The 19,852-nt window shown below is 40.2% G+C and overlaps 1 protein-coding gene across 6 annotated transcripts in view; it reads left to right on the top strand.

The window, feature by feature from the left end:
* CEP85L (centrosomal protein 85 like) overlaps window positions 1-19,852 on the top strand; it is a 217,013-nt gene that overhangs the window by 20,498 nt on the left and 176,663 nt on the right. Inside the window, exon 2 of one of the 6 annotated variants that reach the window (XM_032157756.2) lies at window positions 3,717-3,825. In XM_032157756.2, the coding sequence (XP_032013647.1) occupies window positions 3,744-3,825 (82 nt within the window). In that variant the 5' untranslated portion in view covers window positions 3,717-3,743. The other 5 variants (XM_058435518.1, XM_032157774.3, XM_032157766.2 and 2 more) reach the window with 5 other exon arrangements.

The raw sequence follows: 19,852 nt of genomic DNA, 5'->3' as shown, positions 1-19,852 counted from the left end.
AGGCAGGTCCTACAGGCACTAAAAGTTGGAGGCTGTCAGCCAACTACATTCCTCATGGCTGAATATCAAGGTCTTTCTTGAAGGGAGATCAGAGAGACACACTCCAAGGTCACCTCACAGATCAATTCCTCCACTGTCTCATCTCTGCAGTCTTAAACTTCAGCATCCTCCTCTCCCACCCTAACATCGTGTCTTTCCAACTTTTACTCCCTTACTCTCATTATATTTGCTTTTCAGTTGTAAAAGTTCCACTCCTTTATTCCCATGACCTTCTCTCCACATTTCAGCTTTGCCTTGATTTAACTGCTTTTTCCAGATAGGCTACACCCAGTTTCCCGTCACTTCATCTATTCTTCTGCCAATATCCTTACATTCTTTGCCCCTTTTTCCTGTTTGAGTGCCCACACTGCAAAACCCTGTTTATCTATCTGCCTTCTTTCTTCCTACACTCAAACTGCTGGCTACAGCTAAAGAAAACCATATACCATTGCAGATTAATGTCACATGGTTTCCAGTCTTAGCTGTACCCTAACACTATACAGAAATCCTATAGTTAGGTAATTCCTTCTCATATGGCATCTGAAAAGAAATCTTCTAATTTTTATTTCATAGCATGTGGAAGAGCATGGTGGAAAAGGCATGGGCTTTGGAGTCACATGGATCAAATTTGAATTCTAGCTCTTTACTTCCTGTGTGACCTTCCCTAACTTCTCTTTGGTCTTTTTTCCCCATCTGTAAAATGCAGGTATTACTAACTACTCAACATAAAATAGGTAACTGGGTTAGTGAGAAGTCTCAAATCACTGGAAGTATATACTCAAAGTTTTTTCTCCCCCAATAACACTGCCAGCTGTACACTGTTGAAAATCCACTTTTCCGCTGAGTACATCTCAATCCAATTCCTCAACATTTTGGACATTTTCAGCTTTCAACAGTCCTCTTCTCCACCAGGGCAGGTCAGATAGGAGGCTGTGTGTGGGTTTGTGTGTGAAGGCATGATCTGATTTCTTGTATCCACACTTCCATCCTTCTACTTACTATTCCAGTGTCTGAAAAAGCAGGCGGGCAGGGAAGAATTTGTCTCCTTATGCACTGTCCAGGTTGCTGTCCCATTTCACTGTAACTGATCTTGTTTCTTTTCATAGGCTCAGGATGACCAGGTGGTTACCATAATAAGTTCCATTGACAAAGGTGTCAGTCCTAAGCAGTTGCTGAAAACATTGATAGTCCTTTGCAAGACTTTATCTGTTGGCGGAATTCTATCCCTCCCATACCCACTTGCTATCCCAAGGACCGCTTCAGTGGTCCATATCATGCCTTCTTTCTTATTGGTTATTGCAACCCAACTCTGGAGTCAAAGGTACAGGTGAGATTCATTTTCTGTACCTCCCAGGAATCAGGGACTTGAGATGAGGTGTCCTTGTCCTCTTGGCCTCGCCATACCACCTAGCTACCTCTCCCTAATTTTCCTTCCTTTATTTTGGTAGCCCTGGGTAGGAAATCATAGCCTAGAATGAAGGTTTCTATGAACTTGGCTCCCAAAAATTTGGTAAATATTTGTCAAGAGTGTACTATTTCACCATCATTCCTGGACTAATTAGTAACCCCAGAGGGTCAGGAAAAGATCTCAGTCACTACTTTATTCTGATACATGTATATAAATTATCATCTACAACTGACCTGGCCTATACCAATGAATGTTATTTTTTCTTGGTGAGCTATAACACAGTTACATTTCTAAATTGTATGTCTGTCTGTATTAATTACCAATATAGGATGTACACATACACTGTTCTAACTATTTGTTTTCCATTCACCTATTTGAATTCTACCTGCCAGGGATCCAATTAAGATATTCAAATCCATCTTCAAAAGAAAGAGTGTTTTTTTAAAATTATGAATGATTCTTGGGATTACAACAATCCATAAAAAATTGGATAACTTGTCACCTTTGTGATCTGGAAGAGGTTGTATAGCATGGTCCTTGATACACACTTGATATACAAGAATTGTCTAGTCCTTGGAATCTTTTAGAATTAATTCATAAATCTCTTTCTATGTAGTGGCAATAGTTCTTTAGGAACTATTTCAATTGTTATTGGTTGGTTTACTTTTCCTACATATTGTTTGGTTCTTTTGCTATTTTATATATTTTATATTTTTGTAAATATAAAGCTCTCGAGCTTTCCTCATATTATGCATGGGGTTTCCTTCTCATTTTATTTATTTTTTAGAGACAAGGTTTTGCTCTGTCACCCAGGCTTGAGTGCGGTGGCACAATCGTTATAGCTCGCTACAGCCTCCAACTCCTGGGCTTAAGTGATTCTCCTGCCTTGGTCTCCCAAAGCACTGGATTACAGGCATGAGTGACTGCACCTGGTTCTTCTAATTTAAAAATATCACTTTTATCCATTGTCGTATCCCTCTTCAGTTCTGTAGTTGATGTTTGCACAATCTGATAAATTTGAATCAGAAAAACACATGTAAGATAGCTCAACTTAATCAGTTCAAAGATTTATATACAAATTTAAGAATTATAAATGCAACATTTATTTTTCACTTTTAAATAATGTCTTTTTTTGAAATGAGACATTTTAAACAAATAGTTTAATACAGTTTGGTATTAAATGTGGCATTTTTAGTAGTATTTTCTTCTTTTGTGATCTAGTTTATATTCTTAAAAAGTCTCCTCCCAAAACATTAAATATCCTAATTTCATCTGAGCAATGATACTTATACACACACACACACACACACACACACACACACACACACACAGAGTCACTATTTTCATTACTTATATCTGCGCAGTAGAACAACTGCCAAGATTGAGGTTTATTGAGGTGCAACAATAACTGTCTTTGCTTTTAAAATTCTCATTGTAGTCCTAACACACTGTCACAACAAAACAAAAATATGGCAGTTTACCACATGGGGTTTAGTAATGGTTAGGTAGTCCTTAGGTTCTCCAACTTGTGTTATGATAAATTTTAATCATTCTGAAAACCATGGCTGTATCATATCATGTACATATCATCCATGTATCATGGATGTGGGGGGAAGCATTAGTTCAGTATATACTCAGAATTCATATTATTAAAAGAAATGGATACTTTACATAATATTCTCACTTAGTATTTCAATTAATTTTAATTGCATTAGCCCTCTATCCTCCCAAGTTTAATTAGTAGGGACACAAAAATTTTATATTTGGTGCCAAGTGCCAAAAGAGCAACATGTTTTTACTGTTTGCTTTTACTCTGTAATAGATATTGAAATATTTAGATACTTTCACCTTTGCATGTACTTTTTTTGTGTGTGTAGTAGCATGCCCTTTATATTAATAAAAAGATGTGGAAAACCTGAGTAAACGATTTTCTTTAAACACTGTTTAGAATTAGGAAATTGGCAGTTTTGAAATAATAAGTGTATTTTAAACTCGCAAAGGCCAAGATATTTCTGTAATATTTTATACACTTCTTAGAACTGCATCACAAATGAATTTCAAAAATTCTGTTCCTGAGACTGTGGTAACTACAAAGCATGAAAAAAAATGTATACTTTACATAGTGCTATAGCTTCTGCTAATTTTCTTTTTGAGACTTAAAAAAACTATCCTTTTCAAGTGTTAGATAAAACAAGCGAATGCACATTTAAATCAGAAAAAGGAACCAATCACATTCGTCTTTCATGTTTCTGTATCTTTTTATCATCAGAAACAGCTGACCCTTGGCCAACATTACATGATTTGGAGAAATAATTGGAAGTCTACCACAGGGAGACTAAATGTAAAACTCCAATCAGATAAATTACAACACGGATGTGGTAAGTGATAGAACACACACCTAAATGTAATTTAACTTCCAAGAATTTTAAGTAGTATTTCCCAATTAAAGTGTCTTTAAGGGAAAAATGCAAATATGGGGCCTTTGTTAGCAAGATTCCAGAACAGGAAAAGCGGAACTCAAAGCCTCTCTAGTTAAGCGACCTGCGTTCCGGCTTACCTCTGAGTGATGGACCTACTACTGCAGAGCCCGCCTCCCACCACAGTGCTGGCCCAGAATTTTTTATACGAACTAGTTCGTAACTAAATGTTGGAAGCATCACCATATTGCCAGTGAGAAGTAAGATTTAAAAATAAAACGATGCTGTCCCTTTTCGCCCTTCCTTAGGACGTCTCCTCCTGCACTAAGGGTTCAGGTGAAGGGTGGAAACTGGCCAAGAAGAGGAAGAACGTGAAGGAGTAGGGGGCAAGGAGGAAAGGACTCCCATTACAGACTTTGGTGCCATTTTTACTTTCTGTTTGCTGATCTGAAACGTTGTGCGATTACAATGACGGCCCCTCTCCCCCTCGGGTACTAATTACCCCCGGGCCTTTACCAGTGCACATCCCTGTGTTATATTCTGGTGCCTGTGTTGCCCCCACGCCCCCATTAAATTAGTAAAGGAAAACCACCCCTTTTCTGCCCCTAAAGTGATCTATAAACGAAGGAATACAGATGAGGATTTAAATCCCAATCCTAATTCCAAGGGAGGCTGGAAGCTCCCTCAGCCGCGCCCTGGTTTGGCCTTTTCATCTCGAGTGGTGGTGACGCCGCGGGCAGGTCTTCCAAGTGTCTTCACAGAGGTGCTCGGAGGGAGGGCGTCAGGGATTACCCAAGGGAGGGGCAAGTATCGCAAAATACGCCAAGTCGCCGCCCTATACGCAACTCGCACGGCGGGAGGATGGAGACGGAGGGATGCGGCCGGAGGGCGGGACAGCCAGTCGCCGCCAAGCAGGCGAAGCGGAGTCGGGGTAGCCCACCCGCCCCCCGCAGTCCCCGCCCCGCGCGGCGCCGCGCACGCCTGAAGTCATTGCCCGAGGCCCCGCCCCCTCGCGGCCCCAGCCCCGGCTCTGGCTCCGCCGGCGGAGGGGGCGGAGAGAACCCGCAGCTGCAACTTCGCCTGGAGCCTTTGAGCCTGGGCTCAGCCGGGGATCTAGCAGCCGTCACCGCCGAGTCGCCGCTTCCCCGGCGCGGGCCTCAGCCCAGCCGGCTTGGCCATGGCAGCCGCCGAATCTGGCCCCTGCGTTCCCCGCCCGTAGCTGAGCAGCCGTTAACCAGCCATCCCGCTTTTCCTCCTGCCCGTGTCGCCGAGGCCCACGCTCCGCGCAAGTTTCCGCCGCCGAAGAAGCAGGAGAACGGACGTGAGGAGTCGGGCGTCTCTGGCTCACCCGGCCCTCTCGCCCGCGATGTGGGGGCGCTTCCTGGCTCCGGAGGCCAGCGGCCGGGATAGCCCCGGCGGAGCCCGCAGCTTCCCTGCCGGTAAGGAACGGGACAGCGCCTTGGCTGGGGTGGGGGTCACGGCCGACCGCGGCGCCTCGGGACCTCGCCGCCGCTCCCCTCCCGCCTCAGGCCTGTCTTACCCCGGCCGCCTCCCCGACGCCGCCGCGTGTCCAGTGTCCTCCCCGCTGCCAGCACCTGGGCTGACATCTGGCTTGCCGCGTCCCAGGCGCATCAGCCCCGCATCCCGTCGTCCCCGCCGCTCCTCCTTGGGCTGCAGCCCCAGCGCCCCCAACTTCCAGCTCGCTTGGGCCCCCGCGGGTTGGGCTTTATTGTCTGCCCGGTTTTTTCCTTTCACTCGTGGGGTGTGTGACCGGCGTGATAACGGGGCTTGCCCGTTGCTCACGGGGACCCGGGCGGGAAGGTCGCTGCGACAGTGCTGCGGCGGCGGCCCGGGCGCGTCTCGGAGGGGTCGCAGTTCCGCGCCCTCCCGACTTCTGGTAGGCGCAGGCTGGGGTTGGCTGTGCCCACGCCCGCAGCCGCTACTTTAAGGGCGCGTTTTGGGGAGGGAGGATGCAGCCAGAGATGCGGCCGCTCTCAGCCACCTCCAAGGGAACTTCAGCCCCCGGAGGAACCTGGTCGCCGCCCCGCAGCCCCTCCGGCGTAAGGGGAGGGCGCGTCTTGCAGTAGCCAATGGACCATTGAGCAACCGGGTTACGAATCCGTTTGGCTTTCCGTTGCCCCTTCAAGGAAATTAGGGGTTTGCTGCATTCCGTGTCTGAAGGGGGCTGTTTGTATCGGACAGCCATTTCATGCGTGCGTCGCTCAGAAGTTGTGTAGGAGCCACAAAATTAGGATAAAACCTCCCCTAACTTGGGATACAAAATGTCTTGGGTTGCCTGTGATATGTTCTCTAAAGATGATGGTCTTTCCAGGCACTTTTAATCTTGAGTTTTGAGGCCTTTTGAGAAACTGAGTTATATGGACATTCTGTGCAGAAAAAACAATGCCATATATACATACGCAAAATTTTCCCTACAATTTTAGCTGTTTCTGGGACTCCTCTTAAGTAACCTTGCTCCACAAAGTGTTTGAGCTCGACTTGTGTAACTTAGAGATGTTTTTGCATACATTTCCAAAGCTGTTATTTACAAAACAAAAAAGCAGAAGCAGCATTTGGAAAGGGGTCTTTTGATGGTAATATTTTCTACTATTTAAAAAAAATCAGGCACTAACCGAGTCACTAATATCAGGCTATTTAAATTTCGAATAATGCAATTCTTTGATAGTTTAGATATTTGTGATGTGGTTTTTAAAAAGACATGTATACATTTTAAAAAGCCAGAGTTAGATTTGAATCATTCACGTAAGTTTGGTCCTGAAACACTTAATGTATGTTAATGAATGATTTGAATCATTCACTTAAGTTTGGTCCTGAAATTTGATGTAGGCATGAATTTAGTAAAAAGCAGTATTAAGTAGGGATTTTTTTTTTTTTCTAAATCGTATGCTATTTGTCCTAAGGAGACAGTAGTTCAGAGGTTTCCCCAGTTTACAGATTATTCACAAATCCTGTCATCTAAGTAACTTCAGTGATTGAGAAGCTACTTCATTATCCCTAGGGGCTGGAGGGAGTGGTTTCAATTTATCCAAAAATGTCAAAAGCCATCTGTAAGTCTTTGTAATCTGACCTATTAAAATTTATTCGTGATAATAGCAGCTTGTTTGGAGGTGTATCACTGAGGCATGGTGTCTGTTTTTCATTGTTTTCTATGAAGAAGAGAACGTTTTAGTATTTAAAGTTAAGTAACGAAGGACTTTGTTATGTTGCAGCCTCTAGAGAGACATTTGCTATGGCATAGAATAATAGTGGAAGAAGATACTTTGTAAATACTACCCAAATTGAAGAAATTTGGACAGTATAGCTGTACCAAAGTATGTATTTTATCTCAATTTGTCAGTAATAAACCATTGGCAAGTCAGGACATGCCTTTGTAAAAGTTTTTTTTCAGTTACATGCTGAAATAGTAATGTAATTATTTATTGTGTTTCTTCCCTTTTTGAGCAAACATACATATTTAAAATTATCTTAGGTAATTTTAAGTTTTAAAAAGTTCTACCTTAGATGAAAAACTTGTGTTGCTTCTTGTGCAAATGAGCAGATGGTGAAGGTCAAGATAATGACCTCTGAGTTGATTCATATAGGGATCTTTTTTCCTGATAATTGGAAGGAAATTTTTATTTTTGAAATATTGTTCAGTATATCTTTTGAATAATTTGAGCAATTATTCCAGCGCTAAAATTGGACTTGTCTGAAAACAAAGTGTGAAGGCAGGGATAAGTAAATAATTTCTGGTATTAAAATGAGTTTATCTTAATATGTGGATTAATTCAAGGTGCCCTGAAACTGGTTTATTTGTTTATACAAATATATAACTAGACTAAAGGAAAAGCCAAAGGTACTACAGAACCACTTTCGTTTTTTTTTGAGACAGTCTCACTCTGTCGCCCAGGCTGGAGTGCAGTGGCGCGTTCTCAGCTCACTGCAAGCTCCGCCTCCCGGGTTCACGCCATTTTCCTGCCTCAGCCTCCCGAGTAGCTGGGACTACAGGCGCCCGCCACCACACCCGGGTTATTTTTTTGTATTTTTAGTAGAGACGGGGTTTCACCGTTTTACCCAGGATGGTCTGGATCTCCTGACCTCATGATCTTCCTGCCTCAGCCTCCGGAAGTGCTGGGATTACAGGCGTGAGCCACCGCACCCGGCCTATAGAACCACTTTCTAAAAATCAGAAGAAATTATTTTTTTAAAGAAATGGCAGTAAAAAATAGAAATAATAAGTGTAGTTTGAAAAATACTGAACTTTTAGCCTTCTCTTTAGGATTCAGTTTGATTTGGCTTTTCCCATTTTTCAGCTTTGTGGAGTAACTGTTATAAACCAAAAATAAAATGAGTATTTATTTATTTATTTATTTATTGAGACAGAGTTTCCCTCTGTTGCCCAGCCTGGAGTGCAGTGGTGCGATCTTGGATCACTGCAACTTCCGCCTCCCGCAAGCGGTTCTCATGCCTTAGCCTCCCAAATGGCTGGGATTACCGTCATGTGCCACCACGCCCAGCTAATTTTTGTATTTTTAGTAGAAACAAGGTCTCACCATGTTGGCCATGCTGGTCTCGAACTCCTGGCCTCAAGTGATCTACCCGCCTCAGCCTCCCAAAGTGCTGGGATTACAGGCATAAGTAACCGCGCCCAGCTAAAATGTGTGTTTTCTTAAGTTTCCTTACAAAGGTCAAATAAAAGCCTCTCTTTTTTGTATTGGCAAGTGTGGTTAGAAGGCTAATTTAAAATAGAACAATTGGTATATTTTTTATGCATTTGGTTGATTGCATTTGAGATTACCCTATTGTTCAGAATGTATACTGGTTTCAAGTTGGATGAAGGATAGACATATTACCAGGAGGCTTTTGAAATCAAGCACGATAAAGTGATACTTTGAGTACTTACTAATACCTAGTTGTGCTAAATATGTTCCTTTTCATAAATAATATTTTAAAAATACTAACATAAGCCAGGCGCAGTGGCTCATGCCTATAATCCCAGCACTGTGGGAGGCTGAGGTGGGTGTATCACTTGAGGTCAAGAGTTCCAAACCAGCCTGGCCAACACGGTGAAACCCAGTCTCACAAAAATTAGCCGGGTGTGGTGGCGTGCGCCTGTAATCCCAGCTACTCAGGAGGCTGAAGGCAGGAGAATCACCTGAACCCGGGAGGCTGAGGTTGCAGTGAGCTGAGATCATGTCACTGCACTCCAGCCTGGGCAACAGAGTGAGGCTCTGTCTCAAAAAACAAAAGCAAAAACTTATATATTCAACTCTTAAAACATTTTGAGGTAGAGTATTATACTTTTATAGTGTGCGAAAATGAAATGTTACAGGAAACACTTGAGCTGAAAAAAAGTCATTTGTTCATTGCTTTGAGCTTTACATTTACCTCTTAGTTGATGCATTGCCATGAGGTGTTTAGTGATGTCATAATGATAATGGTAATAACTGGTATGGTTACAACAGATAATATTGTTTTCTGCTGTGGTTCTTAATTAGATGGACTTCTAAGAGTACTATGGTAACAATGAAACATAACTCTGGCCTAAACCCAACTGAACATGTTCTTTCATAATAGGTATTGGGGGGTAAGGGGTGAATCTTAACTTTAGTGATGACTTTTGTGAAATGAACTTGAGTAATAATTGGAATTTGATCACTTCCTGGCTTGAATGAAGCTGGTAAATTAATCTGAGGCCAAGCAATAAATGGTGAAGTGGTAACCTCTATTGTCATGTTGTAATATTTATGTGTGTGAACAGAAAGGGTTGAGAGAGTCATGATTTTTCTGACTGGATGAAATGTGTATTTTTATACTCTGAAAAGATGATGAAGATATAAAGTCTTCTGGATAGTATTTTCCTGAGTTATAGCCTAATTACATAAATTTTGCATTAAGAAAGTGAAGAACGTGATCATCAGACACTTTTTAAGCAATATCATTTTTTTTTTGTTTTTTCGAGACAGAGTCTCATTCTGTCACCCAGGCTGGAGTGCAATCTCGGCTCACAGCAACCTCCGTCTCCGGGGTTCAAGCGATTCTCCTGCCTCGGCCTCCCGAGTATCTGGGATTAGAGGCGTAAACCACCATACCTGGCTAATGTTTTGTATTTTTGTAGAGACGGGGTTTCACCATGTTGACCAGGTTGGTCTTGAACTCCTGACCTCAAGTGATCCGCCTGCCTTGGCCTCCGAGAGTGCTGGGATTACGGGCATGAGCTACCGCGCCCAGCCAATTTTTAAGCAATGATATGTTATTCATTATTATTATTACTATCAGGATTTTCATATTTTACACTGGCAAAATAATATTCTAAGAAGAGCGATTTATTGTGTAGGGTCATTTAAGGATGGGCATGATCAACATAAAAATAACATCAAATTACTTTTCTTTTCTTTTTTTTTTTAGACAGAATCTTGTTCTGTTGCCCAGGCTGGAGTGCAGTGGTGCAATCTCAGCTCACTGCAACCTCCGCCTCATGGGTTCAAGCGATTCTTCTGCCTCAGCCTCCCAGGTAGCTGGGACTACAGGTGTGTGCCACCATGCCTGGCTAATTTTCGTGTTTTTAGTAGAGACAGGATTTCACAGTATTGGCCAGGCTGGTGTTGAACTCCTGACCTCGTGATCTGCCAGCCTCGGCCTCCCAAAGTGCTGGGATTACAGGCGTGAGCCACCACACCCAGCCCCAAGTTACTTTTCATACCAATATTTTGATTTCTGTTTTTCTTTAATTAAAAAAAAAATGGTTACCTAGCATAGTGCTTGTTACCTTGGCATTAGAAATGTTTGTGAATTATTCTTTCAATAAATATAGTGTGCTAAACATTGTATTAGCCTCTGGGGATACATCATTGAACAAGAAAGGTAAGGTTCTTGCTCTATGGAGGCTTGTATTTTACTTTCAAAAACATTTTTTAGATTTTTTTGTTTGTTTTGTTTTGTTTTTGAGACAGTGTCTCGCTCTGTCAGTCAGGCTGGAGTGCGGTCGTGCAATCATAGTCTCTGCAGCCTTGACCTGCCAGGATCAAGCAGTCCTCTCGCTTCAGCCTCTCAGGCTCAGCTGGGAATACAGGCATGTGCCATGACTGCTGGCTAATTTTTGTATTTTCTGTAGAGATGATGTCTCACTGTTACCCAGGCTGGTCTTGAACTTTTAGGCTCAAGTGATCTCCTGCCTGGGCCTTCCAATTATTGGGATGACAGGCATGAGCCACCATGCTGCCTGGTAGTGGCTTGCATGTTAGAGGGGAGGATCAGTAAGTAAACAGATAATGAGATGATGCAGCTAGTGTTAAGTACTAAGAGGAAAAGAAGATTGGTGAGGTGGCAGAGGATGGGCAGAGCTCCTTGAGTAGCTAGTCAGGGAGGCCTCTGAGGAGGTAACATTGTTACCTGAAGGAGAAGAAGCCAGATATGAAAGGAGAAGTGTTCAGGTGGAGGGAACAAAAAATCTCCGAGGCGGAAATGAGTTCGAGAAGTTTGAAGAACTCCAGTCAGTCTGGAGCTTAGTGAGCAGGACTGTGAGGTGAGGAAGGCCTGATAATAATGTTAGGGGTTGTAGGGAGTCTGGATTCTATTCTGCATGTCAGAAGATGGCGAGGAGTGACTTCATTCTTTTACTCTGAGCACATTGAGTGCCTACCATGAGGCAGATACTGTTCCCATGTACTGGGGACATGGAACAGATATTCCTTGTCCTAGGTGTTTACAATCAGTCTTGGCTATTCTGTGGAAGAAGAAATTGTAGAGGAGTGGGGCAAGAACAGCAGTAGGGAAGACAGCTAATAGGCCATTGCAGTTATTAGGGGAGAGATGATGGCTTGAGTTAGAATGGTTAGATTGGATTTGGAGAGAAGAAAATGGATTTGGGATATACATGAGAAATCTTAAGGATTTACGGATGGTTTGGAGTTGTCAATTAGGGGAAAGAGGAGTCAAAGATGACATCTTAATTTTGGCTTCTGTGATTATAATAGATAGTGATGCCATTTCCTGAGATGGGCAGAGGGCGGTGGGGAGAGAGTGTAAGGAAGATAAATGGAATCAAGAGTTCTTTTTTGGCCATGTGGAATTTGAGATCCTTTTGAGAAATTCAGGTGAGATGTTGAGTATGAAGTTGGGTATAAATGCTGGAGCTCAGTAGGGAGGTTGCTGGGTGAGAGATAGGAATTTGAGAATTACTTGGGTAAAATGGTGTTTAAAGGTCATGGATCACACCGAGAGAATAGAGAAGACAGCAGAGGACTAAGCCCTGGGACACTAACATTTTCTCTTCAGGCAGAGGAAGATGTGCTGTCCAAAGACACTGAGAAAGAGCAGCCAGGGTGGTAGGAGTAAAAGCAGGACAATAAAGTGTTCTGGTAGAGAGGAGTCTGAAGGCAGTAGTGATCACCCGTCTCATGCTTCCAGGCAGCCATGTAAGATGAGTCAGAAGAAAATGCATCAATGCATTTGGCCAGTTTCAGTGAGATACTTAAAAATTTAAACCTAGCTGAAATTAGAGATTATCTAATCCAGTGGAGCTGACTTTATTGCATAAGGATTGATACATAAGTGCTTAATAAATGTTTGAATTGCTCTTAACCACTTATTAAGCTAGGGTGACCAGTTGTCTGGGTTTGCCTGAAGTTTCAGTTTTAAAACTAGAGGATGTGTGTCATAGGTTGCCTAGGACTGAAGGGTTTCCTGGGATTCCTTACACTGAACAGTGGCCAAGTCTTGACCAGAGTACTCTGCTCAGGGCATCTGAACTGGTGTTAACAGTGTTCTCGCCCCTCAGAATAGAAGATTCTCTCAATCAGGGAACCAGACTTTAGTACTGTATCTAGTTTTATTTCATGCTTTTCTTAACCTCTGTCTGATCTGAGAATCTACCTCAGAAAAGTAACTCTAGCCCTACTTTTGTTTTTTTTCTCCTGCTGTAAATTGTTTAAAGACTTCATTAAGTAGTGCTAAATTAATTAAAGTCGTTGACAGGATTTTAAGTTCCTTTAAAGAGAGTTAATGTAAGATCAGAAACTGTTGTATGCCTTTCTACACTGTTAATGTCTAGTGAATGAAACTTATTTGCTTTATTGATACTCGTTTTGAAAATAGTTTTTAGTATTAAAGTTTAGAGTTCTGAAATGAACTATAGTTCTTAGTTATATATTTCTCTGAAAGATTTTGGGATGAAAGATTTGGACTATGTTTCATGTAGTTTAACATTTTCTACCAATTGATTATGTTGCTTTTGTAGAGGCAGAGATTGCCTCCTGACCATAAGAAATTTCATATATATGGCCTTGCTATGACATTTCTGAAGCTTTTCTAAAGCATTCTCATTAATACTGAGCATTCTGTCTCATTTTAGGAATAATGTACTGAAAAGTTGGACTAGAAGTTAAGTGCTTTAATTTTAGGAGCAGAAAACTTCCATATATTTATACATTTTCTCAATTATTTTGAAATATTTTAAGACTTTTTATTTTTCTTTAGCCATTTAAATGTATTGTGTATGGTTCTTATGTTCTAGGACAAAGATAAGCCCGTCTGAAACACCAAGTTGTATATATTTGCAGTAGTTTTATGAACAGCCTCATTAGTTGTTAACTGTACCTTATTTTCCCAGTTTTTAAACAGGAACAAGGACTTAACAAAAACTAAATACATGGCTATTATTCCTAATAGTTGCCAAAATGCTTTTTTGAACACAACTTTTTTTGTGTCACCCAGGCTGTTGTGCAGTGGTGTGATCTCGGCTCACTACAACTTCCGCCTCCCAAGTAACTGGGATTACAGGTATGCACCATCACGCTGGACTAATTTGTTTTATATATATTTTTTTTAGTAGAGACAGGGTTTCACTGTGTTGGCCAGGCTGGTCTCGAACTCCTGACCTCAGGTGATCCACCCTGCTCAGCCTCCCAAAGTGCTGGTATTACAGATGTGAGCCACCGTGCCCAGCCCAAGAAAGACTATTAGCTTAGATTGAGCTAGATTTTAATGTAGGTATTTTTTGACTAGTGTGTTTATGTGAGAAAGCATACTTACTTGATGCTGCTAACCTTATTTTAGCTGAGTGAAAGCATCTTCAGTGACTGCTAAATTTAATTCTCAATCTTGGAATCTGATCTTACTTTATTCTTGATTCGTACTTTCTTCTGGCCTAGAATTTTACCTCTGGCTAGAACCTAACTTTTCATGTCTGAGCAGATCTTTGGATCTCTTTTGGGATTGGAGCAGCACAGTTTCTCAGTTCCCCTCCCCGTTTTGCTACCTGTTGTTTATTTTTATTTTTTTGGCGCATTGTTACAAACCTTTCATAAAAAGGGTAGAGTAGGTGTATAGCAAATGTTTTGAGACCATAGAGAACCAATGGACTCCTTATTTTTTAGACATGCCTAACAGCAAAAATTTCACCCAAATGCTCCTATTTTATGTATGCAATATTTATTATACTTTATCAATTTTAAAATGTACTTTAAAAATGTTTTAGCATTTCTGATATATGGATGCATCATGTAATTCAGGGTGTCATTTAATTGGCATCCTTTTTTTTTAGTGGTACATACAGTTGATACATTTTAAAAATTATTTTTTCCAACTCGCATATGCAGATACAAGAGTCGTGTTAATTTCCAGTATGCCCTCTCCATGTTGAACGTTTCATTTGAAAGCATCATCTTTACCCTTATGGGGATCAATGGTTATTTTTTCTTTTTTTTTTTTTTTGAGACGGAGTCTCGCTCTGTCGCCCAGGCTGGAGTGCAGTGGCACAATCACGGCTCACTGCAAGCTCCGCCTCCCGGGTTCATGCCATTCTCCTGCCTCAGCCTCTCCGAGTAGCTGGGACTACAGGCGCCCGCCACCACGCCCAGCTAATTTTTTGTGTTTTTTAGTAGAGACAGGGTTTCACCGTGGTCTTGATCTCCTGACCTCGTGATCCGCCCGCCTTGGCCTCCCAAAGTGCTGGGATTACAAGCGTGAGCCACCGCACCCGGCCTGGTTATTTTTTCAAACAGAAATGCTAGGTGACATATTACTGTCAGATCTGATTTTGTAATTTTTTTTTTTCTCTTGCAAAAGGAATGTTGAAGAGTGTGCATGGGAGGCATCAGCTTGACTATTCTCTTGTTTGTTTATACTTATATTTTTAGTATTATCTTCAGGTTTTTCAACTTCAGGTTTCTTTGCAGTAGTATAGAGCCACAAATCCATTTTGTGAGGGCTAGTTTAAGTAAAACTACATAATGTTATCGATATGCAAATCTGCTTAACCAGCCATGAACTGCAATGCATAACCATACGAAAAAATCAAATGAATGAAGGAGAATGTCACTGTCAAGCCCTCTGTATAGAACACCTCCGTTTATGTTATATATATGTAACATAATGCTCTGATAATCCAAGTAAGGGCACTAGTGTTAACCTGTATGTTAAATATTATAGCAAAATTTAATGCATTACTTTTTCCTAAAGATAATTTTCGATATAAACAGAAGTTTTTTTCTTCCAGCAGCTTGCCAGTGGATTGGCTCATGTACTCCCTGGCATGCATGTATTCACTTTGCAGATCGTAGAGATAGAAAGCTTATGCTTAATCTCTTGGAATGATGTTAAAAAAGTGGTGGTTATCAGAGAGATGGGCATTGGGTTTGTGTTTTGAAGGAGATAAGTAGTTGTAAACATGCTAGTAAGATACTAAGAGAGAAGCTGGTGACAGTGTAGATGTCCTTGATTAAATAGGGAGGGAAAAGAGCAAGGTTAAAAACTTGGAAGAGAGTGGGGTACTGTACCTCATGAAGAGCAGAAGAATTATTGTTACGTGGTATTTGTCAGATGATTTTTTTCTTCTCATTATTAAAGTTACACATGCTTAGTAAAATGTTGACTCAGTACAGAAAAGCTTAAAGTGAAGTAAGCTTTTTCGTCTTCCTTTCATGTCAGTCCTCCACTCCATTTTTAATAGTTTTTAGTTATCCTTCTGGAAAATTTCTATGCATGGGCAATAATAAAAATAATAACATTTATTGAGATCCTAATTATATGTCTGGCACTTTCAAAAATATCTTTACAGGCCAAGTGCAGTGGTCACGCCTGTAATCCCAGTACTTTGGGAGGCTGAGCAGGCGGATCACCTGAGGTCAGGAGTTCGAGACCAGCCTGGCCAATGTGGCGAAACCCCATCTCTACTAAACCCCCCAAAATTAGCCAGGCATGGTGGTGTGCGCCTGTAATCCGAACAACTTGGGAGGTTGAGGCAGGAGAATCTCTTGAACCTGGGGGATGAAGGTTGCAGTGAGCCGAGATTGCACCACTGCACTCCAGCCTGGGCAACCGAGAGAGGCTCTGTCTCAAAAACAATAACAACAACCAAAAACTTTACATGTTCATTGATCGCAACAACCCTATAATATAGGTACTATTCTATAATTATTTTCTTCTCTTACATATGAAGAAATTAAGGCACAGAGAGGTTAAGTGATTTATGAGGACTTACTGCTAATAAGAGGTAGAATGAACTTGAACCCAGGTAGCCTGGTTTCACAGTGCGCATCTTTTACACTGAGCTATGCTGGTAATTCTATGATAAAAGAAACAAACTAAGACTATTGGAGTCACTTACCCTAGAGATAAATAGTACTGAAATGGAGTGGAGGATTGGGATGGAGAAGATAACACTATGTGATGTTTCTGTCATGTTAGCTAGATATTCTGCAGTGTAGTTCCAGATTTGTTGGTTTTTTCTTTTTGGCTACTGTTAATATGAACATTTTTTTCTTACCATTTAATGTTCTAATTTTTTGTGTGACTTCTGTGTCTTTTTACCTATTGGAGACTGTTTTCCCATGTTAGGAATGTTAGCCATCAGCTCTCTAAATTATTTAAAATTACTTTAAAAAAAGCTGCATTGATAAATATTTACTGATCTCTAAATAGATACTTAAATGCATACTGGCTCATGGGATAGTTTAAAATATCCTGGATTTTAAAATAAGCAGACAACCACCACCAAACAAAACCCTTGTTTTAATCCTTTTTTCTAAACAGAAAGATAGTTTTGTAGTGTAATTGTAAGGCTTCCAAAATTCTAATTTTATTCTGTGAACATTTGTTAGGTATCCAGTGGTTATAATGACTACATTTATTGAGACCCTGTATAAGTGTGCAGCTCTATGCTAGGTACTGGACACTAAAAAAGGTTGCCTTTCATTTTTCACAGTTTGGTGAGGGAGAAGAAAGTCATATACATATGGGTTAATATAATTTAATAAATGTTGGAATTTTGAATAATATATTGGGAGTGAACAAAGTATTTAATGCCACGTAGAGGAATCAGGGAAGACAGAACAAGTTAGTTCTGAACTAGGACTCTTAAGGTACAGAAGTGAAACAGCTTGGAGTCATGAAAGAGTCTCATCTGTTTGGAGAAGTGATTAGGTAAGTGTGGCTAGATAGTTTTTGTAGGTAGAAGTTGCAAAGTGAAGCTGACAACTGATGAAGAACTTTGCCTAACTTAAGGAATTTGAATTTTATTTAATATGCCGTAAGGGGCTCACAGATCTATGTAAGCAGAAGAATAACATAAACATGCTTGATTCTAGAAGATAATTCTGATAGTAGAGTAGAGGCTGGCTTGAGTGGAGTTATTCCAGCAGCAGAATAGGTTCTTTGTGCAAAAGTACTTGTTAATATTTCAGAGATGTTAAAATGTGAACCACATGCTACTTATGTAATATAAGGGTAAACATGCTTTATCTACTATTTTATTTGAAAGTGTTGGTTTCCAAGTTGATTTTAAAACATACTAATGGGTGACAGATAATCTGCATTGTGAAAAACATTGCAATTTGTATTCTTGATTTGTATTATGTATTCAGCTTATTTAAAAGTATAAATCTGCTTTGTCAGTAGTGTTATTTTTATTTTCTTCAATTTAGAGCTGTCATTAAAATATTCAATGAGATTAGTTCTTGTTCTCAGTGCAGTTACATGTATATTCAAATACTGTGGAATACTTGATACTGTATGCGTTTTTGCTTCCAATAAAAGAGCTTCAGAAGTAAAATAGGTTGCTTTTTTATTTAATGCTAATCTTCCTGTCTGAGAAATATTCAGAATTTTTAATGTTATCCCCAGGCACTCAGTATTCTATTTAAAATAATTAAAATTAGTATTAAAAAATTAGTATTGAAAAATGTAACATATTGTCTTCCAAAGAGGAGTTCCAATGTAGAGTTTCTTGGGATCTTTGCTGTTCTTACAGCACTGCTTTTGTCTTTAGGTAAGACATTGTTGCCAGAGGTTATTCAGCCTTAAAGTTTTTAAGTGCATATTGCATACTAGATATCAATATTCCCATTTCAGTAACATAGTCTTGTAACTATTCTGTGAGAAAATTTTCCTTATTAAATCATCTGGTCAGCATATTTCACATGTACTTCTTCCTGTATTGTGCTTCTGGATTGACTTGTCTAAAGACAAGTCATGTCATTCTTCTCAGACTGAATTTTTTCAGTTTAAATTAAAAGATTAGAGTGTTATTTTCATGACATTTGTTAATCATCTTCGGTGTTTGAGGTACATACAATACCAGATCTTCTTTTTAAAGACATAGTTATGTTTAAAGGTTAAGGCAAATTAGTTCAGGTGGGAGGAGATCAATTTATATAGTTAATTCTTTTTTTTTTTTTTTTTTTGAGATGGTCTCACTATGTTGCCTAGGCTGGTCTCGAACTCCTGGGCTTAAGCAATCTTACCTGAGCTTCCTGAGTAGCTGGTATTACAGGCATGTGCCACACATGATGTATATTGCCTAATAGCGTTATCAAAAGGTTGTGTTTTTGTAATGAATAAATTAACACTACCATTATCAGTGTATGGGAGTATCTAGGAACACTGTTGTTTTGTTCTTTTAACATTTTTGCTAGATTGATAGCTGAAAAATAGCATGTCTTCTGAATTTGATACTACTTGCTTACCAGTGGGCTTGGACTATTTTTCAGAATTTTTTATTTGTGTTTTTCCCTTTGGGTTTGTTCTTTGTCCATTTAGACTAAACCATTTAGTATTTATTTATTTATTTTTAGTTTGCTTATGATCTCTTTGTAATTATGCATTAATACCGTATCTGCAAATATTTTTAGTGTTTGCCTTTAACTTCTTAAATATATAGACAACTTTTTTTTTTTTTTTTTTTTTGAGACAGAGTCTTGCTTTATTACCCAGGCTGGAGTGTAGTGGCATGATCTCGGCTTACTGCAGCCTCCACCTCCTGGGTTCAAGTAGCTTAGCTTCCCAGGTAGCTGAGACTACAGGCATGTGCCACCATGCACAGAGGCAAACATTTTTTTGAATTTTTTTTATTTTCTTTTGTAGAGGTGGGCTTTTGCCATGTTTCCCAGGCTGGTCTTAAACTCTTGAACTCAAGCTGTCTGCCAGCGTTGGCCTCCCAAAGTGCTGGGATTACAGGTGTGAGCCACCTTGCCCGGCCTAGACAACAATTTGATGATTTATGTGGTTGCTTACTTTTTGTGTCCTTCTGTAAAAGTCAGAGGTTCAAGTTTATAAGGTGGCAGTACACTGAAAGAAATTTTAGGAAGATCATTTCCCTGAGTTGCTAAATAGAAAGGCTCTAAGTATATACTGCTCTGTGATTCAAAGATAGAATTTAGAGTTTCTAGAGGGGCAGAATGATAGCATGTCTTAGACCATTTTCTCTGTCATTTCTTATAGCTTTTTTTGTATAAGAGTTAGATAACAGATAATTGAGATTGTACTGATGTGCTTTGGAAATCTGTGGAATAGGTATCATATTGAGTAGATGATATTGAAATACTGTGATGGAAATTGAGGATTACAACTATTGTTCTTTTTTAAATAGAAGGCTGTCCCCACTTTTTCATATCTGTAGGCAAAATTAGAATTTTTCTAGTTTTCCCAATATTGTATTCAAGTTCTCCAGAGAAGCAGAGCCAAAAGCATTTAATTAATTAATTAAGAATTG

Source organism: Hylobates moloch, unplaced genomic scaffold (assembly GCF_009828535.3).
Source record: "Hylobates moloch isolate HMO894 unplaced genomic scaffold, HMol_V3 SCAFFOLD_2, whole genome shotgun sequence".
Classification (NCBI taxonomy): Eukaryota; Metazoa; Chordata; class Mammalia; order Primates; family Hylobatidae; genus Hylobates; species Hylobates moloch.
Note: the sequence above shows the minus strand (reverse complement) of the source record. Positions and strands in the feature narration are given on the sequence as shown.